General features: G+C 36.3%; 2 protein-coding genes and 1 long non-coding RNA gene across 3 annotated transcripts; all 3 read right to left on the reverse strand.

Moving 5' to 3' along the window:
* Window positions 1-5,513: 5,513 nt before the first annotated feature.
* LOC145133212 (uncharacterized) lies at window positions 5,514-6,828 on the reverse strand. Its single transcript, XR_013718476.1, has 3 exons — window positions 6,142-6,828; window positions 5,929-5,974; window positions 5,514-5,864 (listed from the first exon to the last, which is right to left on the reverse strand). It is a non-coding gene; the product is annotated as an uncharacterized LOC145133212 (long non-coding RNA).
* Window positions 6,829-12,405: 5,577 nt separating this feature from the next.
* On the reverse strand, window positions 12,406-22,714 carry LOC145130150 (uncharacterized). Its single transcript, XM_079064992.1, has 2 exons — window positions 21,448-22,714; window positions 12,406-12,482 (listed from the first exon to the last, which is right to left on the reverse strand). The coding sequence occupies exons 1-2, from the start codon at window positions 22,712-22,714 to the stop codon at window positions 12,406-12,408; spliced, it is 1,344 nt and encodes a 447-aa protein (XP_078921118.1).
* A 3,315-nt stretch (window positions 22,715-26,029) lies between these two features.
* On the reverse strand, window positions 26,030-27,517 carry LOC145128927 (akuammiline synthase 1-like). Its single transcript, XM_079063701.1, has one exon. It carries the CDS (start codon window positions 27,438-27,440, stop codon window positions 26,091-26,093), a length of 1,350 nt encoding a protein of 449 aa, XP_078919827.1. The 5' UTR covers window positions 27,441-27,517; the 3' UTR covers window positions 26,030-26,090.
* Between the last annotated feature and the right edge of the window lie 226 nt (window positions 27,518-27,743).

The raw sequence follows: 27,743 nt of genomic DNA on the forward strand, positions 1-27,743 counted from the left end.
CATATAGTCGAACATGCAGCACGACCATTGGATTTAGAAACTTTACGATATATCATGTATGTATGTATCATAATGCATAACATGGTAGTAGAAGATAAAGGGCGAAATATTGCACACTATATCCCAACAGAGCCCAGACACGTTCAGTTTCAACCAGGAACAGCAGATTATTTGCATCGCGTTGTTGACATTCAGGACGCAAATAAACACAGACAACTTCGAGAGGACTTGGCGGATTATATCTTCTATGGTAACAATAACGATAACAAATATCGTTGTATTTTTTTTTTTTGAATTTGGATGTTATTTCTTTTTTTTGTTTTTGGATATTATGTGTAATTTAGTCTTTATGTTAATTTTAATATAAAAAAAATTTTAATTGTTTTTTATAATTTTTAAACATTATGTTTTATTTATTTTTTATATTTAAAAAATATTTGTCTCAATTTAAAAAAAAAATCGAAATAAATAAAAAATAAATTATAAAATGGAAAAAAAGTTGGTGTCATAACAAGATACAACATGTTGCCCATTTCCTCACTTGGTGTTATAACACCATTGATGATGTGGCATGTGATGTGGCACCAAAATGGTGTTACATCTAGTTGCCCACACCTTATGCTCTTAATAAAGGAATTTTAGAGAGAGAGAGAGAGTTGGACATGTATGTTTATACATTAGGTCGGTTTACTAAAATGCGGCAAATGGGCAGGGAGAAGGCAGATACGTTTTCATTTTAGCACCTAACTACCTAATACAAACATAAAAAACAGACATCAGTAAACATCTACATCATCTCCACTCCTTTCTAGTGTTTTTTCTTAGTGATACAATCACAAAAACCTGGCTTAAAGCTGTTCTATATCATCTATCCCTATTTTGTTCCATCTATTTCTCAGCAAAAACAAAGAAATCAAAGAAGTGAAACAGTGAACCCTAAAAACCCAAATACAATAATCGTAAAATAAAATACATAAGCAAACCTGATGGGAGAAGTCGACTAAATCTATCTTTTTTATTACGGTCGATGATTGCAATGACCATATCAACATGGCCACTCTGACTCACCACCATCGTCGATCAACACCAACAGCACAGTCGGCGCTGCCTCCGTACCGACATAAGCAAAAAGGCAATTTATTTGACCCCTTTGTTAGATATGGTACCCAAAGAGAAGGCAATTTAAGAAGACGGTCCACAAATTACATCTTAATTGCTTACCCTTGAAATTTTCAATTGACCAACAATATTAATTTCTTAGCTTTCTTGGAGGCGGTTGGAAGACAAGCGGGAGGTTGAAATGGACAAAACAAAGAAAACATAAACAAAGAAATAAATCAGTATGAAGGTAGAAGAAGGTTGAAGAAGGAATTTGTTGAATATGATTGGTGAGGCATGGCGGTGGAAATCAAAAAGTCTTAGGCCTTGTTTGTTTTCCTCTTAATTGGAAAATTAAGAGGCAGTCTCTTAATTTTTAAGATCTAGATCATTTGGTAGCTTCTGAATTTATACCTCTTAATTTGTTAGATGCCTCTTATTTTTTCAGATGTAGGGATGTGTCTGAAATAAAGAAAAGAACATGTGTTCCTCTTTTTCCCTGATACTTCATCTTTTCCTTCTTCTATTTCTTTCACAAATGTCGACACCTCCTTCTTACAATTGCACCATGACAACCCTTCGATATCCCCTCTGCCACTATCTGGCCGCTGCCTCTTTCCGCGCTGCCATCGTTGTCGATCGAGGCCTGTCGGAAATCCCCAAAGGCGAGCGGTAGTGCCGATCTCATCTCTGACTGCTCGATTTACTACTGGATGATTCGTTTTTCCAGCTCTCGTTTTATCTTCCTCACTTGGCTATGAATAGAAACCAAACTCGATACACTTTCCTCCCCCGCCTCTGTATGATTTTTCATTCCTCGTTTTTATTTGAATATCTTATTCTAGAGTATATAATCCAATGTTCCATTCCATCAATTTTGGAAATACGCAGTCAATATCTTAAGAAACCTAATTTAGATGTTTTCTAGTCATAAATGCAGGTTTATGTTTGTAAATACACAGTTAGGTTTATGTTTCTAGTCATAAATGCAGTTTTATGTTTGTGGGTATAAGAGTTCACTCATTGAAGCTCTTAAGCACACCAACTGTTTGTGAAAAGTCCAGTATTTTCAAGGAAAACCACCACTTTAGCTTATGAGAAAGACACAGATAGATATAGACGACGTTTGGTAATCCAACCTATCACATAAAAGATAAAACTCCAATTTTACTCGATGGTTATAACATAATTTGAATATTGTAATCACTTTAGATCGTATATTCTATAATCATAACCTTGGTTGCAGTTTGATGGGTATTCATGTTTCTGAATTGAAGATAAAAAATATTGAACGACCTATTGCAAAAATAAAAATAAAGGGTATAATGGTCTTTTCCTTGTTATTATCAAGTGGGATTAGGTTATTCGAGATTGAGTGAAGCATCAAGACTTTGGCTGGCTGGAAGAAAGGAGTTGGTTGATGGTTTAAAGGTTGGGTGCAAGAAAATTTTGAAGGGGTATTTTGGTATTCTTTTGGAATTTTACATAAAAAGGCTTTTTTTTCAAGAAAGGGTCTGGAGTAACTATTAAAGTTTTTTTTCAAGAAACCGTTTGTATTTGTCGTGTGTAAATGAATCAAGTTGTATACATGTAATGTGATCCATATAAACATACATTTTAGTTTATTTTCATAGCCTATTGTAAGCTTGTTTTTGTAAGGGTGAATGCATGAAATAGCAATGTAATTTTATATATTTCTTTATTATAGTATCATACTTTCACCTCTTCCTATTAGAGCATAATATCTTGTATGGTGTTTATACATTTTTATAATTATTTAAGGAGTTTGGTTCGGTTATTTTATAAATAGAAACATTAAATTCAACGAAAAATAAGACAGAAGGGTAAAATGGTCATTTTTATAATTCAGCACATCAATTCAGAGGTTCCAACCAAACAACATGTTAAAAATTCAGATCTTAAAAATTCAGACCCTCTTAGAAAATCAGACCTCTTAAAAATTCAGATCTTAAAAATTCAGATCCTGCCAAACAACCCTTTAGAAGGAAGATAATAAAGGAGGTAAGTGTAAAACTTTTAAAAATTTGTGGCAAATATCTAAAAGCCAAAAAAATTTGCAGCACAATTCTAAACCACAAAAGTTTCCTATTCACTAACTCCATGAGAATTAATATGTTACTAGGAAAAGGCCTGTGCGTTGCACGGGTCATTCTTTTTAGAAAAAGGCGGTGAAAGTTGTGTGACGAAATGGAGAAACAATAAACAATGGAAACTAAAATTATCAAAACTTGAAAATTATGTAGCCAAACTCTAAAACCAAAAAGATTAAAAGTACACTGTCGATTTAATAGGAAGCTTTTGTCATTTACGTAAATCTTGGAAAGGCTTTCCCCTCAGTTGTTTATTCTTCAAGGGGCTTTTGGTCATTTACCTACTTGCCTACATGATATATATAAGCAACAAATAAGTCAGCATTGACCAATCTACCATATTAGATTATTGACTAAATTATAGTTTTAGTCTGTGGTTCTTATTCTCATACAGTTTTTGTTCTAAGTTTTAAAAAATTGATATAAAAATGTATCACAATATGAAAAAATTTAGAACGCATCAAGCTTGGTCATTTTGTTTAATACCTTTACCATTAGAATTTATATGTCCAACAAAATTGGATAAAAAATAAATTATCATATCATACTATATTATAAAGGAAACATTTTTTCTTTTACCACATTCATTTGAAACTCCCAACTCTTCATATTTCCATATAATATACTTAATTTATTAACTTAAATATATTTTTAGTTGTAAACATTATCACAAATAGAAGACTTCATGACTTATCAATATGATATATTTAATTTGTTAACTTTAATATAATGTTAAATAAATAATTTACATTAATATATCAAATAAGCTTCAAATTTTAGTGTAAAATTAAAAACCTAAAGTAAAATATCAAATAATGTTTTAAAAAAGTTCAATATATAGTTTTTTTTAACATAGTTAAATGGAAAACATTAAATATAATACATATAAAAGAACCTAAATCTATGAATCGAATTAACTAATAGGTGTCTAAAAACTATATTTTATAATAACTAAAATTCGATTAAGTTGTTTTTAAATTAATTTATAATAATAATAGTTAAAAATAATAGAAACTTAGAAATTAAACTATGTTAGATTACAATTAGTTGTTGATAATTTAAATAATCATCATGATGAAATTAAAACACCGTCAATTTTTTGTAAAATAATAAATCATAACAATAGTTAATTAAAATAATTGACAAATATAACTAATATTATACACACGTAAACCATGAGTAGAGACCAATAAATGATTTGATTGTAATAAGTGTTATTTTATATAAACTAAATGTAATAATTATTATTTTATAGTTAATGGATAGTCTACTATAAAATGTCAATCTCTTTGAGTAGACACACAAATACCAATCATATACAAAATTCACAAAGAAAATAAGTTTAAAGGTTTTTGTGTTGGTTTGAGGACTTTGGACCATTTTTCGAACCATGTTATTATGCTAGAGTTTTTAATTTGTAAGTTTGTTATATACTAATTCTTTTTTTTTCTTGGTGTAAGTATTCTTTTAAGACAATCATTGTATGTTGTGGTTGAAATTTTAATGTAAATTAGATTAGTGTTATCTTAAAAAACAAAGTTTGTTGTTTTAAATAATTACAATAAAAAAACTAACAATATACATCAAATAAATTTTAAAAAATTTAAATTTCTGAAACCAAATGAAAATATTTAAGAGTTTTCAAATACGTTATTTTATATAACTAACAACAACAATAGTTAAAGGCAACATTATATATAAAAATTATATTGTCATCTTTAAAAACAAAAACAATGTTGATGTTTTAAATAATAAAAATGATAGAAATTAAAATCTTAAGCAAATAAACTTTTTAAAATCAATTAATCATAACAAATATAAATATCATTAAATCATATATTATATTTAATTTTATTAATGAGTAACTCGCAGGTAGAGGACCGCAGGTAGAGGACATTGAGACAATTGAGATTATAGAATTTTAAAAGATGTCTACATTATCATATAATTCAAAACAAAAAATGTTTATACCATTATAATATTTGTTATAAACAGTTAACAACAACATCATTGATATATTTAAAAATATATAGTTGTAAAGATTTCAAATATATTGTTGTATTTTGCGCAACGCGCGGGTGTTCGCCTAGTTATGAATAAAGTAAACAGTTTAAAGACAGACTAATATTAACTGGGCCTGTAGATGCAATGATAAGTAGATAAGGATTCTTAAGAGAAAATTGTAATATATTGTCATTTTACATTACATTTATTTCTGTTTTATGTAAAGTAAAAGGAGAAAAGGGGCAGAAGAAGAATTATATGTTTAGATGAGAAAAAAAGGAAACAATTGAAAGGCTAGTATGCTTAAATTAAATCCTTGCAGCTATTTCTTATATCCAAGTACAATTGTTATTGTTGCAGTGAGCTCATTCATATCATATATAAAATGGAATAGTTGATGGTTGTAACATTTGTGGTACAAAGATATAGGTTGTTTGAAGAGGATGATGACCTGTTTCAGTATCAACACGCTACACAGGCTTTTAGTTGTTGAGATGTCATCCCGAATTTTGGAACACCCTAACAATCCACCAGGAGGAGCAAGTATATGTGCCCTGATTTCCTCTTTGTAATTTGAGGCGGTACCTTTGACAAGCTCCTAAGCATTTGTCATTTGTACTCTCCAAGATAGTGATTTCTTTTCACAGAAGTCTATGGACAAAAAAACAAAACATCAGTTTACTTCAAAATTTCCTCAAGTCAACTTGATTCCTACCTTCACACATGCTCCCTATCCAGCAATATCCTTTATCCAACAGAACCTGAACACAACAATAAGCACAAGTATGAGAAATTGAAAAATCAAAAATCGTATCAATGACCAATCAATCAATCGGAACCTGCAATGTAAACTGATTGCCCGTTTGTTCTGAATGGTTAATTGGAGTCTAAACCCTATAAAATGAATAATTTTTTTTGAGAAATATACCAATTCCAGAGGCAGTACGGTCATGAGTTGCTTACAATCGTTATGAATGCCTGAAAGGCATTTCATCGAACATGTGGTGAGCAAAGCTGATAAGAAGAGCAAGTTCCAATATCATAAACAAAGTAGAGAAGGCAGGCGGAATACAGAGTATGTGGAAAAAGAAAGAGTCGATCGAAGTCGATGTGGCTCCTTTTTCCATAAGAAACAGAAGATGGAGATGGTGGCGGAGCAGATGATGAAGAACACTATGTGCGTCGAATAATCCAGAAAACCGCTCACCTCCCACTTCCAGATGTTGTTCGACTCACCCTCAATCTTTCACTTCGTCTTTCCCCTTTCCTCTCAATTTCTGGTAACGGTGGGTCGCGAACGAAGCAAATCTAAATAGATATAGAGTGAGGATTAGGGCATACAATCGAACTTGAAGACGCAAATAAGAGGAGTCGCACTGGGCAGATCGAAGTAGAGTGACGATTAGGACACGAAGTGAAGTTGGGGTTGAGAGATAGCGATCGGAACGACAGTGGCAGTGGCAGGCAACCTTTATGGAGAGAAATTATGTACATCAATAGTTTTCTTTAAAAAGGGTACAGAGGCAGAGGAAAGTAATTGGATGCAGAAGCGGTGGAGGGAAACGTTAGAGACGGTGTATCATGGCTGAAAGAGACGTATCTTCAAAGCAAGGAAAGGGGTAAAATATGACTATCGAAAGTTATGTGGTGAAAATATAAAAGGCAAAATTTACGTGGCCAAATTCAGAAACGTTAAAGATTCCTGTTCCAAACCCCTACGGGATTTAATATATATATATATATATATATATATATATATATATATATATATATATATATATATATATATATATATATATATATATATAATGGTACAAAAACGTATTCTTCCATCACAAAATCTTAATAATAAGATAAGGGTTTCCTTATATAAATCCTTTGGCAAAACAATAAAAAAGTGGTCTTCCATCCCAAATCAACTTGATTATTAAAAAGTACCTTAAAAAAACTTACCATTTAATATAATATACAAAAATAGAAGAAAATTAAAAGATCTTACCGATAAAAAGTAACAACAGACATTCATGTTTTGAGTCATTAATTATTTAATTATGATATGAAACATGCATAACACATAAGCTGGCTAATTAAATTTGAACAAAAATGCAAAATTGGTCCCTAAGATATTAAAAAAAACTGTGGATAAGATCCAAAATTAAAGAAATTCTGGTGGTTTTTGTCCTAAACTTTGATATTTTCGTGGTTTTAGTCTTTGAAGCACTTGAAATGACCATTTTGTTCTTTTAACTTTTTTTTTACTTTTTCCATATTTATTTTACTGCTTTATTAATTAAAAATAAAACTCTCTCTCTCTCATACACACACAAGCACACCAAAAACCCTTTGACACCCATTTTTCGGAAATCGTCTTCTTCCTTTTTCGGTCAAACACACCCAACCACAAACTAAATTCCATACATACAACTCAAAGATACGCACATTAAAACTTAAGAACACATTGCATGTCACAACAAACCACTAATCAAATATAAAATTACAGAAAACACTTCACATATACATACACATGCATGCAACTCGAAACATACACATACACACCCTTTGACCTTTGTTACCTAGAAACAAGTTGCTGCTAATTAATCTAAATAACGTGTAGAAGAACATGTATAAAAACACAAAATTGCTGGTAAATTCTGGTAGCATTGTGACCTGAATCTCAAAAGAAAAAACACGAATAGAAAAATGATCATCAAGATCATAAAATCTGGAGAAAAGAATCAATACAGTAATCATTAAAATCATCAAATCTTGAGAGTTGAAAAGGCAATAAATCACGAAGACAAACCTTGTGTGAGAGATTTTGCTATTAAAACAATATGTAAACAAATCAGAACATGTAATTAATTCACTACAACATTTGGACTGTATGGCGACAACAAATTCGGACCCTATCCGGACGACATGTCGTCGGTATAGGGTATGGCGACGACATGTCGTCGGCAAAGGGTCGCCGGCACAGGCCTGTCGGCATAGGTCTATTACGTCGTCGGCATAGCTTTACCTATTGCGACAACAAGTTGTCGGTACAGCTTTTGTCAACCATATTTTCGGAAAAAGTTTTAGTATAAACCTGTGGCGTCGACTCGTCGCCGGGACACCTATAGCGACTACATGTCGTCGCGAAAGGTCTAAGCTATTACGATGACATGTCGTCGCTATAGGGTTTTTAACAGTTGTCGGTTATGGACCTATAGCGACGACTTGTTGTCGGGATAGCTACTGGTTGTTTTTTTTTTTGCTTTACAGGTTTTGTACATTACCATTCCTGCATTTTTAACAAATCTAGAAAATATTGCAGCATATATCAATTGAGATACATTAACTAGGTACCATTGTTCAAATTCAAAACATCAAATTCAAGTTTAATATTACAATAAGTAGTTAAGTAACATCGTTCATAATACTAAAAAAACATCAACCATCATTGTCATAATCGTCTTCTCCTTCTTCTTCTCCTCCTCCTTCTTCTTCTTCTCCTTCTCGTTCTCCATCTCCTTCTTCTTCTTCTCCTTCTCCTCCTCCTTCTTCTTCCATCCTTTCGGCAAATTGTTGGGAGGTACTTGCTTGTGTGTTATAGTTGAATAGAAAGTTAGGAAATGGTGGTGGTTGGAAGTTCCGAATACTTGCCGCCAATGATGCATTATATTGTTGCAAATATTCTTGCATTTGCTGTGCATCAAATTGGGATTGAGATTGGGGTTGAGATTGAGTTGATTTGGAAGTGGAAGCCCGTTCATTTGGAATTAAACCGAAGTTGGTGGTTGGTCTCCTACCCACCCTGCGAGCATGTCCACGTCTCGTCCCAAGGGCACGTTCTAGACATTCTTCCTCGTTTACTTCTCCTCCTTCCTCAACCTCGTTTTGCATTTTCTCATATTCATTTTGAATTTTCTCATAAAATAAAGAAAACAATTAACATACGTTAGTTAAAACAAACAACTACACTTAAACATTAAAATAATAATAATATTTCTTAAACAATAAACTATAATTAATAATAATATATTTAAACAACACATTCATTTCGTTTATCACTTACCCAGTCTTCTTTTGCTCGACTTGTACACCAACCCGAACCTTCTTTGTAGCGCATTTGTCTCCAACCCTCAATATGTTGCGGCTTGATTCCCATTTTTTCCTATAATAAGTGAAAAAACAATAAATATATTTGTACAAATGTTAATAACAATTTTAAATAATACTAATGTATTTTATTACCTCTAAATGACGTCGTTGAGCATAAGGTCTACATCCGTGAGCACTTGTGTGCGAAAGCTTTGACCTAGTAACTTTAGTTTTGTCCAACGTGCGTCTGTATTCCTCGGTCAAAAACAACAAATCAATCATATCGTTCCAAGCTTTGGCGGTCCAATCAGGCGGTGGATATATTCTTACCCTTTCCACATTATGGTATCCACCAACCCTATCAAAATGTTTTTTTTTCTGATACTTGCGCTCTCGATAAGCTCTTTGCATATCTGCTTGGATACCCGCTCAAAGGGGTTCCCACAAGTTTGTGCCCCGATACCTATTAATATCAAAATAAGTCTGCAAAAGGGAAAACATATTTGATTAGTAAAAAAATATTTAATAAGTGTAAAATTCAATACATATAAAATATATATTACCTCTAGCTCGGGATATACATCATCTTTGTACTTGGTAGGAACACAACGCCAAGTATGATAATGCAACGGTACCTGTGATCCCACCAGATTTGAGATCAGTCTGACAAACATTTGCCCGTTGTTCCCTATAAATCGATACGTCCGCCCGGAGATATCAATTGTCAAATCCAAAGGCCTACACCTGTTTTTTTCATACTCCTCGTATAAATTTAAGTTTCTCCCTTTGCCACGCACATTCACATTCACATTCTTCGCTTGTGCTATATTTACATATACAATTGGAAATTTAGAAATTTAAAACTTTAATATATCTAATACTTAAAAATTTCATATAACTTACAAGATTAGCAACCCGATGGTGCACCGCGTGCAACCCCGTGTGGAGGTCTATCCCCACCATCTCCTCCGTGTCCCCTCGTAACTTCTGCTATCTGTTTAACAAATATTATAAACATTCATAATATATAATAAAGCTACAAATAAGCAACATTTCAAAATTTAACAAATATTATAAGCAATCAGGATATATAATAACAATAACATACCGTCAATCAGATTCGTCACTAGAATAATATACATGTACAACATCATCATCACTGTCATAGTTTTCATTATTTATTTCTTCATCTGAAGAGTACGTATCATCGTCGTCATTGTCATCGTTAATGAAATCATCATCGTTTATAGTAGGAGCAACATTCCTCCTAGCAACCACACTTGATTCACCAACTTCACCTAAAGTCGTCTGCATAGGTAAGGTGCCTAAGTCGACAACCAAGGTAAAATCAGTTGATTGAGTGTTGTTCACGACATCTATCTCATTCACAACACCGATACTTGGATGATTCCAAAGTTTTCGATGATGAACCTCTTCCACAACTCTCCAGTTATTGTTTTGAGTGGGATCTTGGAGATAAAATACTTGTTTAGCTTGTGTGGCTAAGATGTATTGTTGATCATCATACCACGTTTTACCGACATACCATTCATGATTGGTATCGATAAGAATCATATTATTTATAGTCTTTAAACGTCCATTACGTAATGACGCATTGAACCATTTACCACGAAAGAGTACGAATGATTTATCATATAAATAATGTAACTCTATGATCTCCTCTAATTGACCATAGAATGATGTACCGTCTTCTCCGAATGTAACAACACCACTATTTTGAGTAGTGCGTCGGAGATCACGACTATTCACGACAAATCGGACACCATTTACTATGCTCGCAGTGTAAGAATATGCACGCAACGGACCATATGCCAACGCCTTTAATTCGTCAGTACAGTCCGAAGCCATATCTTTTTGGAGACAATAAATCTGTAAGGAAATATAAAATTGTATGTTTAAGTAATAAATTAGTTTTACATTATAAATATATAACATACGTACCTTTTCTTTGAATCATGAAGGAAATTCCTTTTTGAAATCACTTTCAGGCAATTCTGATTTGAATTCACTGAATATGGGACAAAATAATTAGAATAGTTAAAACACTATCGAAAAGGTAGTTAATAGATCAGAAACTTACGATTTGTAGCTTCTCATCTCATCCTCATCGCAATTGTTTAGTACAAACCAATGCAATGATTTTTTGGCCTCTTTACAAAGTTCAGCGATTTTCTTAGCCGACATTGTTCGACATTGTGATGAGAACACAGAAAATTGCCTTTTTGGAAGGCCGGGATCATCATTTCTAGCAACAGGGTTGAATTTAGTTTGCATACCCTCAAGATACATAGAGCAGAATGTCAAAGATTCGTCTGCAACATAACCCTCTGCTATTGAACCTTCTGGTTTGGCTTTGTTTCTGACATAATTTTTAAGTTTTTTCATATATCTTTCAAAAGGATACATCCATCTCATGTGTATAGGCCCTCCAAGAATGGCTTCATCAGGTAAATGAAGAATAAGATGAATCATTATGTCGAAAAATGCTGGAGGATATATCAACTCAAGATTGCATAAGATCTTCACCACTTCTGTTCTGGCATTTCTCATGTCATTAACATCCAATGACCGTGCACAAATTTTTTTAAAGAATGTACACAGGTCAATGATTGTTCTTGAAAGATTTGGTGGGAGACATGCTCGAACCCCTATAGGTAGCAATCGTTGCATGAGGATGTGATGATCATGAGACTTCAGCCCAACCAAATTTGATTCAGTATCATTAACCTTCTTCTTAAAGTTCGATCCAAAACCATCAGGTAGTCTCACTCCTTTAATGAATTGACATAAACGTTGTCGATCAATTGGTTTGAAAGAGTAAGAAGCATGTGGGAGTATTTCTTTCTTCTTGTTTTCTTCCTTGTTGTGTTTCTTCATCTTCTTGACTTTCTCTTTTGGCCATTAATCTGGTCTAATGCCCATATTTTTCAAGTCAATTCATTTTTGTCTTTGCTTTTATCGTGCATCAGTGCAGTATTCAACACACTCTCATTCACATTCTTTGAAACATGCATAACATCAAAATTGTGTTTTAGGTCGAGGGAATACCAATACTCAAGCTCAAAGAAGATACTTCGTTTCGTCCAATTTAACTCTCTCTTTTTTCTTTCATCGTCACGCTTTCTTTTTTTGCCCCCATAATGTGACAACCCGAAAACTTCAATCCTGTACACTTAGTCAATTCAATCAATATTTAACTTGTTTTGTCGATTTCTGGTACTATTTAAGGGTTCATTTAAGTTTTATGAACTTGAATTTGACCAAGGTTGAGTTTAGGAATGAGTCAGCATGTCCCATAGTGAGAAAATCGGGCCATACACCCTTCTTGGAGGAGTGTACGGCCGTACACATGGGTGTGCGGCCGCACACCCACTCCCCTAGCAGCACACTCACTTTTGGGTAGCACTCTCACCCCTATATAAAGGGTAGACTCCTTTCCTTTCATTCCTTTGACACCTTGGCAGCACACACACATTTCCTCTCAAGTTTCTTCAACCGCAAACTCTTCAAAAGCTTCAAGAACGTGAGTAATTCATCCTCTAACTTGATAACCATGAAAGACCACTCTATCTAGACCTTAAGTGTGCAAAATCGACATGATCTTCGTGTATGGAAGAGAGTGCAACCGCACACCGCCCTTTAAGGTGGCCGCACACTCTTAAAACACCCTCTAAAGTGAGAGTTTGACTTCCATATTCGAGATAGACACGCCCCTAGCCTTGTTGTACCATGGAAATGGCATTTTTGGACATTTTGTGTGGGGTGTACGACCGCACACACCTGTGTACGGCCGCACACACACTTGTACGACAACACACTCCAAGTGTGCGGCAGCACACCCAAGTGTGCGACCACACACTCATTCTAGGACCATAAACTCCCTTCTAAGACCCTAAACTTGTACTACAACTAAGTTTGGACCAAGAACACTTCATGGATGCAAGTGTAGGCCTTGAAAACACCACAAGAACACCTCTCATCTTGAGTGTACGGCCGCACACCCATGGCCGTACACACCTTTAAGGTGGCCATACACTCCCCTCATGCAACCCTACAAGGTCCTAACACTTAGTGCAAATAGATCCAAGTCACTAGAGTGGTTTTCCATCACATCTAGTGGTGAAACGCCTTCGTTTGACTCTTTTATGTGTCATTGCGTGTTAATTAGGATTGAATCGTGTTCAAGGCTTCACTTGAATATCTAGCTTTCCGTATCGATCCTTCAATCAAACCACTTACCCGAGGTGAGTTCATACCCCTACATTTTCCGTGTTTTAATGTTTTCAGGGGGAATACAAGCCAAACTCAAAGTATTTTATTAAGTTTTAAACTTATTAATGCAGTCCAACGATTTCCACGTTTAATAACACATTCGGATATTTTATCTCTTTTTGGTAATGTGTTGAGCATAAGGGAAACTATTATTTTGGAAATCTAACTTCATAGCTTTCAGAAAGGTTTTTACAAAGCATTTTCCATACAAATTCTAATAAACTATAATGGGTATAGTTTGGGGTAACCCTCTAGGCAGTCTCTACCTAATCAGATTTCATAAATGAATATATATAAACTATGGCAGATTTAGTTTATGTTATATATTTTCTCAGGTGTATAAAGTACTATTTTTCAAGGATAATTATTGTTTTATACTGTTTCTCGCTAGTAAACTAGATTATATAGAATTTTGAGGCTCTACTTTAATACTGTACCCTTAGGTGTATAGTGAAAATCCTATCTCAGTATAACCAGAGTCTCCTGGAAGGAGAGCGTGAGATTTGTGAATAGATCTATTCGGGACTGACAATCCCACACCAGAACTGCTAGCTATAGTTAGGCAGGCATGCCTGTGGTGGACAAATATCATTTAACTTAACGCCTGAAGAACGTTAGAAAGATCTCTAGGTCATATCAAGTATGGTTATACGACTCGCAATTAAGTATAAACTAATTTTGGTTTACGGACTCTATTCTTCGTTTGTTTTATTTTAAGTAATAAAACTACATTTATATATACTGATAGTAATCATGGATCTCTAAACTTGCATCTCTACCTCTAGGATGGATAAATTGTTTTTAGGGAAAATATAGGATTTTCCCGGGATAACACCGGCTTTTCTAAAACTGATGGTTTACTACTCTACCAACGGATATTCATTCCATGACTCCTTGAATTATACATGTCATGTATGAATCTGGAAGTCATGGAAGGAATGGGTTTTCAAACATGCTTTTCATAAGAAAATATAGGATTTTCTTGAGGAACACTTTTCAAAAGAATCAAAGAACATTTTTCCACCAAAACTAAATGCTTATGAACTCACCAGCTTTATGCTGATATTCTTTCAAAACTGCTTGTATTCTCAGGAAATTAGTAGCCAGGTACATCCTGGAGTTTGGAGAAGTCGGAGCGTTAGAGTCACGTCTTTCCATTTTACTTTTGATATGAACAAAACTATGTATTAAACAATGCAAACCTTTTTCACATATGTATTCAATGTCTGGTTGTGTTTACTATGCTTGCTATGATACAATTGTTGTGATACTACGCATGACGTCCTCCGCCCCAGAACGTTTCCGCCGTTCCGGTTTTGGGGTGTGACAGATTGGTATCAGATCCCTTGTTTATAGCGAACTAAGTATACCGAACCTTACATGGTATACAACTATAAATATTAAGGGGCCTAAGTGCTCTAAACTAAGAGTATACTTTCAAAAAAATATAAGTATTTTTACAAAAGTGTAAGAGTATACCTGGGTGCCTGAATCTGTGTCATAGGTAGAACAAAACAAAAGTATTTGGATGTTGGGACGCTGCGGATAAACCTGGGTAGTTATGTAATCATGTCTAGGGTGAATATAGCCTAATCAACTATATTCAGTCGAGACATGACCAACATGTGCTTGGGAGTGGTTGTTTGTGTTACAGCAAGCCTAAAACTTACCTAGATACCAGAAGAGTTCTAGAGCCAAACATAAGGATTAAAATACTATAGGAGTATTTTAGGATGCTATAACGACCAAGCCAGAAACTTACCCAAGGATCCATTCCTCAAGAATTAATCATGTAGCTATAATACATTGGAAGTATTATTAGATTCGATGCCTATTAACTATTCTTTTACCATCACCTCGCGGAGATAGCATGGCTGGATTCCATCTTCCTGGCGACCCGCACTTTCCCCAACCAAGGAGATGGTGGATGGATCGAGCCGGATCCAGAAGGAAACCATGAAATCCCTTTGGACGATGGCCTTGCCGAACCATTTCCTGAAGAGACTGACTCGGAACCCGAAGTCGAGAACTTACCCCCAGTGACTCCAATACCAAATCCTAACCCTCGAGTTGAATTCTAAGGTCCAACGCCCATGTGGGTAGGAAGTTTGAATAGGTGGAGCCACAAGCAAGACCAACCCCTCCCATACGACGGAAACTGCAACTTCTACAATCTGAACGAAGGAGGACCCGCGGACAGGGCTCTTCCAATCCTGATACGCCGTGTGGCTCGCAATGTGGAGCTAGGTATGGCAACCCTTTCAGCGAACTGTGGAGCGCAAAGCGGATTCAAACACCAACACGGATCGCATTCGTCGCCTCGAGATTGCTCATGCAAGAGCTGCAAGGCACAATGAAGCTCTGCAACGAGGGTTAGCTACGACCCAAGCCGAAGTCACAAAGCTCCGAGCACGCCAATCGAGGTACGAGAGATGCCTACTTGGTGTGGAACGCCAGCTGGCCGAATTAAGGATTCACTTGAGGAGTACCTGTCGCCGATAGGGGTTACTCTACTCAACCTTCCTTTTTGGTCTAAGGAATGACTTTCATATTTATGTTCTAGGTAGCTCTTTTCCGTAAACATCTCTGTCTTTCATGTTGCCAAGATATTCTCTTCGTTAGTATAACCTAGACCTACTTTTAGGTCAAGGTTTTCGAAATATGTGTAATCTTAGTTTCAGCTATAGTGGCAACAATCATAATTCAGTTAAAGATTTTCATTGTCAAAAGTATACCTTAAATCAGTAGCATGCAAATTAAGCAACTTTATCAAAGTCCTATCACTGTTTTGTCTTCAAAACATGTATCATAGGATATACTTAGACGATCATTCCTTTTCCCCATCGATTTCATATCAGTCTCCGTAAAAAGCTTTGATGTTCTAATCGGCATGAGATGGTTGAGCCCCATATCGTGCTGATGTCCCTTGCTTCGAGAAAGCGATTCGTCTCAATCTTCCCTCTAACGAAGTCCTCACTTGTTACATTGGTAAAATTTGTTCGAACCTTCGTATCATTTTCGGCGCCAAAGCCCAGAAATGTCTGCGAAAGGGATGACATACATTCCTGACTCATGTTGTCGATGAGACGCAAAAAGTTAAAGACCTCGAGAGCACCTCCGAAGTCTACAACTTTCCTGATGTCTTCCCCAAAGACATTCCAGGGATTCCTCCCGAGCGCCAAGTTGAATCATGTGTCGACTTGATCTCCATGTCGTCTAGAGCCGGCGAAAATGAGAGATTTATTGTGTTCAAATCTTTTCTATTCTTGCTAGGACCACATCATGGGGATGCGGGTCGAATCAATGAGAGTCCGATAGCAAAACGGGAAATCGTAATACATAGATAAACATACATCCAGAGGCAACCATTGTTGCTCACAAGTTTCATTTCTTGACATATAGCAGAATCATGCCTCCGAAGGAACGTACCCAACCCACCAATAAGACACCAGTCCTTCAGATGGACTCAGCTATGTTCCAAGCTACTGTCACAGCAGCCGTAGCAGCCGCCCTAGCTGTTCTTAACGCTAACAACCCAAGTGGGAATGGGAACAGTTTCCACATCTCGAACTGTAGAAACACATCAGGAAACCAACAAGGGCTTATCCAGGAGGACACTCCAACTCCCAAACCTAAGAGCGCCAAACGAAAATTCTGGAACAAGAGGGAGCGCAAGTCGTGTCAGAAACTTGCCAAGAGACAACAACCCGTGATAGCTCCTACAACCACAACATCCGCCAAACCAGTGCCAACGCCAGTGCGGCGATATGCTGGAAAGCTTCCAAATTGCGAGAAATGCAACTTCCACCACATAGGGAAATGCTATGAATCGCAATGTAAGAACTGCAACATGCAAGGGCACACCGCTCGTTACTGCAGAGCACCGGCACAGCCAAACGCCTCGATTACTGGTGTAAAGATGGGCCAGGTTTGCTACAATTGTGGCGAACCCGGACATTTCAAAAGAAAGTGTCCAGGGCTGAGGATGGCCATGAAGCTCGCTTCGTAAAGACCCCGACTCAATACATCACTTCCACTACCGACGCTAGCATAGTTCAAGTGTGAGGTACATGTGGCGAAATGGGACACTTCACAATAGACTGCCCAACAGAAAAGAACAATGAGGAAATCGGAGGAGTCTGACCTCAGTGAAGGAGGAAGCATCGAAGGACCCTGCCTTGTTTTGGTACGTTTTCGAAAACCCCAATAATTGTTCATAATTGTGATTACTTTCTCGTCCGGATTGAATCACGTAATCCTCATAAGGTTTAAAGCCCTAATAAGCAAATCATGATAGCTTAAGTGAATACGCTAGGGGCAGTTGTAGTTATACATGACTTGTATACACCAAACCCTTTGTCTTAAATCGTTCGATCGCAAAACTCCCATCACTCGTAACGACAAATTGGATGCGAACTTCGAAAATTCATCTCTCTTCGAAAACCCAAAAGTATTCATACGAAGAGTATCATCCACAAAGAGATGGACAAAGTAAGAGAACAAACCGGATGATTGTAAATACGTCATAGGATACTCATCTACCATTAGTAGAACCTTCTTGCAACAACGACGACCTTTCCAGCATCAAGGCTGCATCGTGCGAAGTCTCTATGGCCGTAAGTATAGATCCCCTCTGTGCGGGGCTGAGGTGGGCAACATGCGACTAGTCAAGAGTCAAGTCGACGACAGTACTCTCACGAGTCCTAAAATCACCCTGGAAAGGCCTGATACGCTTCGAAAAGCGTAGTAAGCTAAATTCAAGATACGTTAGATCGTCTGAGATCCTTGCTAGGATCGGTCCCGTAGCGTACAAATTCCAGCGCTTAGCAGCGTTCATCCCGCCTCCCACGTGTCAAACCTAAATAAGTGTTTGTCCGATAAGACACTTGTGGTTCCCCTCGACGATATCGAGCTAGACGAGAGTCTATGCTTCATGGGGGGGGGGGGATCATTCAAATTCATGGAACAGGAAATTCAATCGAGCGAAGTAATGTCACATCCCTATAGTGATAGTACGCTGGAATGCCAAACGGGAACTCGAATTCACTTAGGAGCACGAGAATCCAAGGAAGGCAGGAGTACCCCATTATTTCCAAGTCCGCGAGTTACATCTTTATTCTTGAATTTCGGGACGAAATTCCCTCTAACGGCGGGATGATGTGACAACTCGGAAACTTCAATCCTGTACACTTAGTCAATTAAATCAATATTTAACCTGTTTTGTCGATTTCTGGTACTATTTAAGGGTTCATTTAAGTGTTCTGAACTTGAATTTGACCAAAGTTGAGTTTAGCAATGAGTCAGCATGTCCCATTGTGAGAAAAACCGGGCCATACACCCTTCTTGGAGGAGTGTACGGCCGTACACCCACTCCCCTGGCAGCACACTTACTTTTGGGCAGCACTCTCACCCCTATATAAAGGGTAGACTCCTTTCCTTTCATTCCTTTGACACCTTGGCAGCACACACACATTTCCTCTCAAGTTTCTTCAACCGCAAACTCTTCAAAAGCTTCAAGAACGTGAGTAATTCATCCTCTAACTTGATAACCATGAAAGACCACTCTATCTAGACCTTAAGTGTGCAAAATCGACATGATCTTCGTGTATGGAAGAGAGTGCGGCCGCACACCCCCCTTTAAGGTGGCCGCATACTCTTAAAACACCCTCCAAAGTGAGAGTTTGACTTCCATATTCGAGATAGACACGCCCCTAGCCTTGTTGTACCCTGGAAATGGCATTTTTGGACATTTTGTGTGGGGTGTACGACCGCACACACCTGTATACGTCCGCACACACACTTGTACGGCAACACACTCGAAGTGTGCGGCAGTACACCCAAGTGTGCGACCACACACCCAAGTGTGCGACCACACACTCATTCTAGGACCATAAACTCCCTTCTAAGACCCTAAACTTGTACTACAACTAAGTTTGGACCAAGAACACTTCATGGATGCAAGTGTAGGCCTTGAAAACACCACAAGAACACCTCTCATCTTGAGTGTACGGCCGCACACCCATGGCCGTACACACCTTTAAGGTGGCCATACACTCCCCTCATGCAACCCTACAAGGTCCTAACACTTAGTGCAAGTAGATCCAAGTCACTAGAGTGGTTTTCCATCACATCTAGTGGTGAAACGCCTTCGTTTGACTCTTTTATGTGTCATTGCGTGTTAATTAGGATTGAATCGTGTTCAAGGCTTCACTTGAATATCCAGCTTTCTGTATCGATCCTTCAATCAAACCACTTACCCGAGGTGAGTTCATACCCCTACATTTTCCGTGTTTTAATGTTTTCAAGGGGGGAATACAAGCCAAACTCAAAGTATTTTATTAAGTTTTAAACTTATTAATGCAGTCCAACGATTTCCACGTTTAATAACACATTCGGATATTTTATCTCTTTTTGGTAATATGTTGAGCATAAGGGAAACTATTATTTTGGAAATCTAACTTCATAGCTTTCAGAAAGGTTTTTACAAAGCATTTTCCATACAAATTCTAATAAACTATAACGGGTATAGTTTGGGGTAACCCTCTAGGCAGTCTCTACCTAATCAGATTTCATAAATGAATATATATAAACTATGGCAGATTTAGTTTATGTTATATATTTTCTCAGGTGTATAAAGTACTATTATTCAAGGATAATTATTGTTTTATACTGTTTCTCGCTAGTAAACTAGATTATACAGAATTGTGAGGCTCTACTTTAATACTGTACCCTTAGGTGTATAGTGATAAATCCTATCTCAGTATAACCAGAGTCTCCTGGAGGGAGAGCGTGAGATTTGTGAATAGATCTATTCGGGAATGACAATCCCACACCAGAACTGCTAGCTACAGTTAGGCAGGCATGCCTATGGTGGACAAATGTCATTTAACTTAACGCCTGAAGAACGTTAGAAAGGTCTCTAGGTCATATCAAGTATGGTTATACGACTCGCAATTAAGTATAAACTAATTTTGGTTTACGGACTCTATTCTTCGTTTGTTTTATTTTAAGTAATAAAACTACATTTATATATATACTGATAGTAATCAGGGATCTCTAAACTTGCATCTCTACCTCTAGGATGGATAACTTGTTTTTAGGGAAAATATAGGATTTTCCCGGGATAACACCGGCTTTTCTAAAACTGATTGTTTACTACTCTACCAACGGATATTCATTCCATGACTCCTTGAATTATACATGTCATGTATGAATCTGGAAGTCATGGAAGGAATGGGTTTTCAAACATGCTTTTCATAAGAAAATATAGGATTTTCTTGAGGAACACTTTTCAAAAGAATTAAAGAACATTTTTCCACCAAAACTAAATGCTTATGAACTCATCAGCTTTATGCTGATATTCTTTCAAAACTGCTTGTATTCTCAGGAAATTAGTAGCCAGGTACATTCAGGAGTTTGGAGAAGTCGGAGCGTTAGAGTCACGTCTTTCCATTTTACTTTTGATATGAACAAAACTATGTATTAAACAATATAAACCTTTTTCACATATGTATTCAATTTCTGGTTGTGTTTACTATGCTTGCTATGATACAATTGTTGTGATACTACGCATGACGTCCTCCGCCCCAGAACGTTTCCGCCGTTCCGGTTTTGGGGTGTGACACATAATGAGGATGTTTCCCTGGAATTCGATCAGAGAGACAATTTACTTGCTTTAATATAGTTGCATTACTGAATCGTCTAGGACGCGGTCTTGTCTCAGGTTGACCATCAAACAATAGACTCTCCCTCCAACTATGGTTTATATTCAAGAATCGTCTGTGACCAAAATAAGACATCTTGTTGGTCACATAAATGGAAGATGTGTCTTCGTTACAAGTATGGCATGCTAAATAACCTTGATCACTCCATCCAGACAGACTGCTACGTGCTGGGAAATCATTAATAGTCCATAACAACATCGCACGCATATTGAATACAATGTTAGTTGATGCATCTCTCATTTGGACTCCTTCGACCCACAACATTTTCAACTCATCCACCAAAGGCCTCAAGTAAACATCAATGTCCTTTGCGGGTGATCTAGGGCCAGGAATCAGCAAAGTTAGCATGAAAGAAGACTCTTTCATACATATCCATGGTGGTGTATTGTAGGTAGTCAATATAACCGGCCAAATACTAAAATTGTTATTAAAGTTGCCGAATGGATTAAAGCCATCAGCAGCTAAACCTAGACGAACATTTCTAGGTTCTTTGGCAAACTCTGGATATCTCTTTTCAAATTCTTGCCATGACTTCCCATCTACCAGATGATACATCATACCATCCGTTGATCTTCCAGTATTATGCCAAATCATATCTTTAGTTGTGAATCTGGAACTATACATCCGTCGAAGTCTTGGAGTTAAAGGAAAGTACCGCAACACTTTTTGTGGTACTCGCTTCCCCTTTGTGGTTGTGTCCACCCATCTACTCTCGTTACAAATAGGGCAATTCTGCATGGAATCATTCTCCTTCCAAAACAAAGCACAATCATATTTGCAAGCATGGATGGACTCATATCCTAACCCTATCTTTCTCAAGTTTTTCTTAGCTTCATAGTGTGAAGTTGGAATCTTGCTCTTCGGGAAAGAAACTCTTAGCAAGTCTACAAGTTGGTCAAATGAACTATTTGTCCATTTATTGATCACTTTAATATGCAACAGCTTTGCCAAAAAGTTTAAAGAAGACATCTCACAATCAGGGTATAACTTGGTATTGAGCTCCTCAAACAAAACATCAAATTCTGGGTCCATGCCTCGTCCTTCATCATCTGTATTTTCTTCATTTGTATTTTGTTCCGCCATAACATCATCAATTACATCAAACATCTCATTAGTTGTTGGAATGTTTATTGGAGTCGAATTGTAGCCCAAATCCGAAACGGAATGCTTCTCACCGTGATAAATCCATATAGTATACGATTTTAGAAACCCACGGTCATGTATATGGGCATAAACCGTACTCAACAACTGTCGATACATATTCACATACTTTACGCACGGACAACGCTCTTTGTCTTCAGAGTCAACATGTTTCCTAGCAATCTCGATAAAGTTTTTAAGACCTTCCAAGAATTTTGAGGACGTTCGGTTTTCACGAATCCAACTCTTATCGATCCTCATTACTGTTTCATTATTAAAAATTAGATGCTATACATAGTTAAATTGTATGACTTTTTGTTTGAGAAAAAAACGAACGAAATATTATTTTGTTTTTTTTTTCAATTATAGCATTGTACTTTTAATATATATACATTTTATTTTTTTTCAATTACAGAAAAAAACTCTTATCGATCGTCATTAGATTGTATTTATAGTATATATACATTTTATTTTTTTTCAATTACAGCATTGTACTTTTAACATTATTTTGCTTTTTTTTTGTTTTTTATGGCACCATACTTTTAATAACAACATGATTTTATTATTTTGTTTTATGTTATAACTTTCAAATAGAAATGAAAATAAAATACTTTAATAAACAAGATAAAAAAAGTATGTTGCTATTAATAACTTTTGTAGTTTAAATATTTTTTACTTAATAAACTTTACTCTCAATAAACGTACTTTTATTAGTTTAAATATTTTTATATGTTGTTTTATGTTGCTATTAGTAACGATTGTTCTTAATGACAAACATTTTAACTTAAAATTTAGATTGTATACATAGTTAAATTGTATGACTTTTGTTTGAGAAAAAAACGAACGGAATATTATTTTGTTTTTTTTTTTCAATTACAGCATTGTACTTTTAATATATATACATTTTATTTTTTTCAATTACAGAAAAAAAACTCTTATCGATCGTCATTAGATTGTATTTATAGTATATATACATTTTTTTTTCAATTACAACATTGTACTTTCATTCACTTAAGCTAATAAACTAAACAAATAACACAACCATACATATTTTACATTTTATACATAAAATTTCATACCAACCTAAACAAAGATCACAATCATACATATTTCACAATCATACAAAATTTCGATTTCATATAAACCTAAACAAGTAAATTAACATTGTATACATAAAATTTCAATTTCATATGAACCTAAACAAATTTGAATTTCATATAATATTTTAACTGCAATTTCATATGTACCTAAACAAATTTGAATTTCATACAATTTCAATTTCGTATAAACCAAAACAAACAAACAAACAATATACATATACCAAACAAAAAACAACAATCACACATATACCAAACAAACAACACAATCACACATATACCAACCAAACAACACAATTCTATAATCAAAAGGGGATCAATTTCAATTTCATGAAAACTTATGCATATATACAATTTCAATTTCAATAAAAATTACAAAAAAAAAAAAAAAAAAAACTAACCTGTGTTTGTTCTTCTTGCTGTGATGGGGACTCCCCTTGCCAAAATCGATGGTGATCCTCCGGTGGTGGCTGGTGGTCACCGAAAATAAAAAAAGTCAGAAAAAAACACCAAAATCGATCGTTCAAAATCGATGTTGTGTTTTGTTACATGCAATAAAATACGAAGGGTGGTGAAGGAGATAACCTGGAACGATGGGCACCGGTGAACAACTCGCGGTGTGGATGCTTGAGGCGGTGGAAGATGGACAGTGGTGCTTCACCACGGGGGAACACCTCTAAACACCAAAAAAAAACCCCAAATTTGGGGTAAAAATCATTAGCACACAGCAATAACAAACAAAATAACAGTAGAAAACATTTACCTGAGGCTAATCGCCGGCTAGTGTCGTTGGAATCGGATTTTCGTCGGAGAGATAGAATTTGGTTGTGTCGCTGTGCAAATGACGAAGGCTACGTATTCTTTAGGGTAAACCCCTATGCCGACGACATGTCGTCGGTATAGGGTCAAATAAACGATGTCGTTTCATTTTTTTGCTGAAACAAAAAAAATTAAAAATTAAAAACGTATGGCGACGACTAGTCGTCGAGATAACCCTCTGATGCGGATCGCCACGTGTCCTGCCGACGACAAGTCGTCGGTATATCATTACACAAAACTACATCGTTTTTTTTTTCTGGCACATGGATTAAAAATAAATGGAAAATATATTTATTGATACCTATACCGACGACAGAATACCGCCAATATTTTTGTCGTTCCTGCCAGACTTTTGCCGACGACTTGTCGTCGGAACAGAGGTCCCGGTCAAAGTAAATTGGTCAAAGTTCGCAAACAGGTATGGCGACGACATGTCGTCGGGATAGGGGTACTTTTAGCGACGACATATGTCGTCAGGATAAGTGTCGTCTGCATAGCTCCGTATCCTTGTAGTGATTATGCTTTTTTATAATCATCGAAATCGATCTAGATTTGTTCTATATGTGATTTCCGAATCAAGAAATCCAAGGGCCTATGGGTGGTATGGCAAGGAGAGGTTGTTGCCTGTTGGTGGTGGGAGTTGAACGAAGAATTGAAAAGGGAGAGGAGAGGTGAAGTATGGGTTGTTAGTGCAGAATCGATTTTGAACTATCGGAGGAAGTAGTGAAAGGTGGTCGACGAGATACGCTGGAGCTGACCTTATGTGTTTGATTAGGGCTGTAAACGAAGCAAACGAACACGAACAAGGTCTTGTTCATGTTCGTTCGTTTAAGTTAGTCGAATAACAAACGAACACGAACGGATAAACGAACGAGATTTTCTTGTTCATGTTCGTTCGTTTATCAAATTACCTTGTTCATGTTCGTTCGTTTATGTTCGTGAACATGCTAAACGAACATAAACGAACAAACATAAACGAACAAAGATAAAAAAACACAATTGAACATATATGAACATATATAAACATAAACGAACATATAATATAGCAATATAATAAAAAAAATTAAATATAAATGAATATAAATAAACTTAAACGAACGAACATAAACGAACGTAAACGAACATCATAAACGAACGTTCACGAACATAAATGAATGAACGAGACCATTGTTCATGTTCGTTCATTTATTAAATAAACGAACATAAACGAACTTCCCGCCGAACAATTCACGAACGGTTCGCCGAACGTTCTGTTCGTTTACAGCCCTATGTTTGATCACTACAAGATCGCATACCACAAAACGTAGGTGCATGGTGAATAGGGTGGAGGTAGACGCAAGTGGAAGGTAAAGAGGGAGAGGATGGAGGAGATGCTATCGGCGGTGAAGTAATGTTGTGGAATTGAAAGTGGGAGATTAGAACAAGAATGAGAAGAGTGAGGGTGCCGACAGGGGGAAGGGTTTTTTTTTTTTTTTTTTTTTTTTTAAAATTTTAAATTGAAAAAATATTAAAATAAACATAAAAAGTGATAAAATAAAATAAAAAAGGCAATTTTAAGAAGTAAAACCACAAAATTTTCTTATCATGGACACAATTTTTTTTTTTTTTTGTACACTATCCGCAGTTTGCAGTTTTTTAATACAACGTTACCAATCTCAGATTTGTCTTAAATTTGGAATTTATGCACTCATGTAACAGTAACAGTAAAACACATAAGAAAACTAATTAGAAAAGGCAAGAAGCTCAGGGTCACTGTGAACGACGGCCAAATCATTCTTTCCCAAACACACGAGTACTTCAATGCCATCCCTGTTTGGCGCATCCATCATAATAAAGCTATTCTTCCTTAGATCTCCGGCCATGGTTGCTTTTACAGGCTTTCCCCACCCAAAATTAATCTCATATGTAGAATACCCACACAAGCTTGAGCAGATATACGCCCCATCAAATCTTCTTTGTGCTTCTTCTAAAGGAATTCCGAAAAGATAACCAAAAGCGGTTTGGATATTTGGTAGGCCATGAAGTTTCAGCTTTTGCTTCCTGAACTCACTGATGAATGACTCCGGCTTCATTTCACTTAAAATATTAATGGTTATGTGGAAATTTCCGATGCACTTTTCAGGCAACTGTTCCATCAGTCTGCGTCTTATGTTTGTTTGATGACCAACACCGATGGGTTTCAAATCAGAGCCTGAATCGTTTTTGGCAGCTGCTGCCACTGCAGACTTATAAAGCAGCCAAGTCAAAACTTCAACACGAGTAGGGTTCGTGATGGGTTGTCCAGATTCTTCACTCATGGCTTTGACTTTGAGTTTAAAATCGTTTATCTCGGCGTTAGGGAACATGAAACTCTTTGTAACACATTCATCGGATCCAAGAGAAAGCCCATTAAAATTTAGATTCGTGTATTCAAAACGAATAAACTTGGGGTCGTCGTCGTTGTGAAGCAGTTCATTCTTCTGCTCTCTGGAACAAAATTGTGTCGTTTTAGCCCAGTCTTTTAGAAAATGAATGAAACTGCTTCCATCTGCTAACTTGTGGGACAACGACATCGCCACTGCGACTCCTCCACATTCAAAATGGTTGACCTGAACAGCCAGCGGGATCATTCCGTTGCTTTGAAGATCATCATCATCTGGACGATTGGATCTTTGATTTACGAGGCCATGTGGAAAGAATTGGTCGAGATCTCGATGCTGCGAGTTTTTAAGGAAATCAGAGAGCGTGCTATCGATGGAAGCTTCAAGAAACTCAGCTCCTTGGTCGTTGCAATCTACAAAGGATGGTGCCACCTTAGCTAACCTACCAGCAAAAGGGTAGTACTTGGTTAAAGTTTCAGATAAGGACTTCTTCAAGGGAATTATTTTGTCATGGGAACTTGGATAAATCCCAGTGTTTGGGTAGAATATAACAAACGGGATGAACGTGTTCACCAGAGCTTGATCGAGTACGGAAAGATTGTATGTTTTGAGATGAGAAGGGGTCGGAGAAGAGGGTTTGATGATTTCTTTAGAGATAATTGTGTGAAGCTGCCTTCTACCAAATCTTATCAGGTTGCCAATCATTGTCATCTTCAATCAAGAGAAAGGGCTTTGATGATCCGAATTTGCATCTTAATATTTCGCTTCTTATATGCCCATAACTGGTTTATTTACTTCAATAAAATAATACACCCAGCCGCTCCCGCCATCGGGATTTAATGATCACATTTATTATATAAATAATTAGCTGTCGTCTGTCTATCAATTTTTTTTTTAGAGCAAGCATCTCCAATGGATTGCATCTCCAATAATTAACTCTTAATACTTAATGCATTGCAACATCAACATTACACTAACAATATCATTTTATTCATTAAACTCCACACTTCATTC

Source organism: Lactuca virosa, chromosome 8 (genome assembly GCF_052849685.1).
Source record: "Lactuca virosa cultivar CGN04683 chromosome 8, Lactuca_virosa_CGN04683_v6, whole genome shotgun sequence".
Lineage (NCBI taxonomy): Eukaryota > Viridiplantae > Streptophyta > Magnoliopsida > Asterales > Asteraceae > Lactuca > Lactuca virosa.

Excerpts from the sequence above, each read along its gene's own strand:
- LOC145130150 (XM_079064992.1), bottom strand. The coding sequence starts at position 22,714 with ATGAGGATCGATAAGAGTTGGATTCGTGAAAACCGAACGTCCTCAAAA. Across the intron at positions 12,483-21,447 it reads GTCTGGATGGAGTGATCAAG|GATTGAAGTTTTCGGGTTGT; the intron begins GTTATTTAGCAT and ends CTAAGTGTACAG.
- LOC145128927 (XM_079063701.1), bottom strand. The coding sequence starts at position 27,440 with ATGACAATGATTGGCAACCTGATAAGATTTGGTAGAAGGCAGCTTCAC.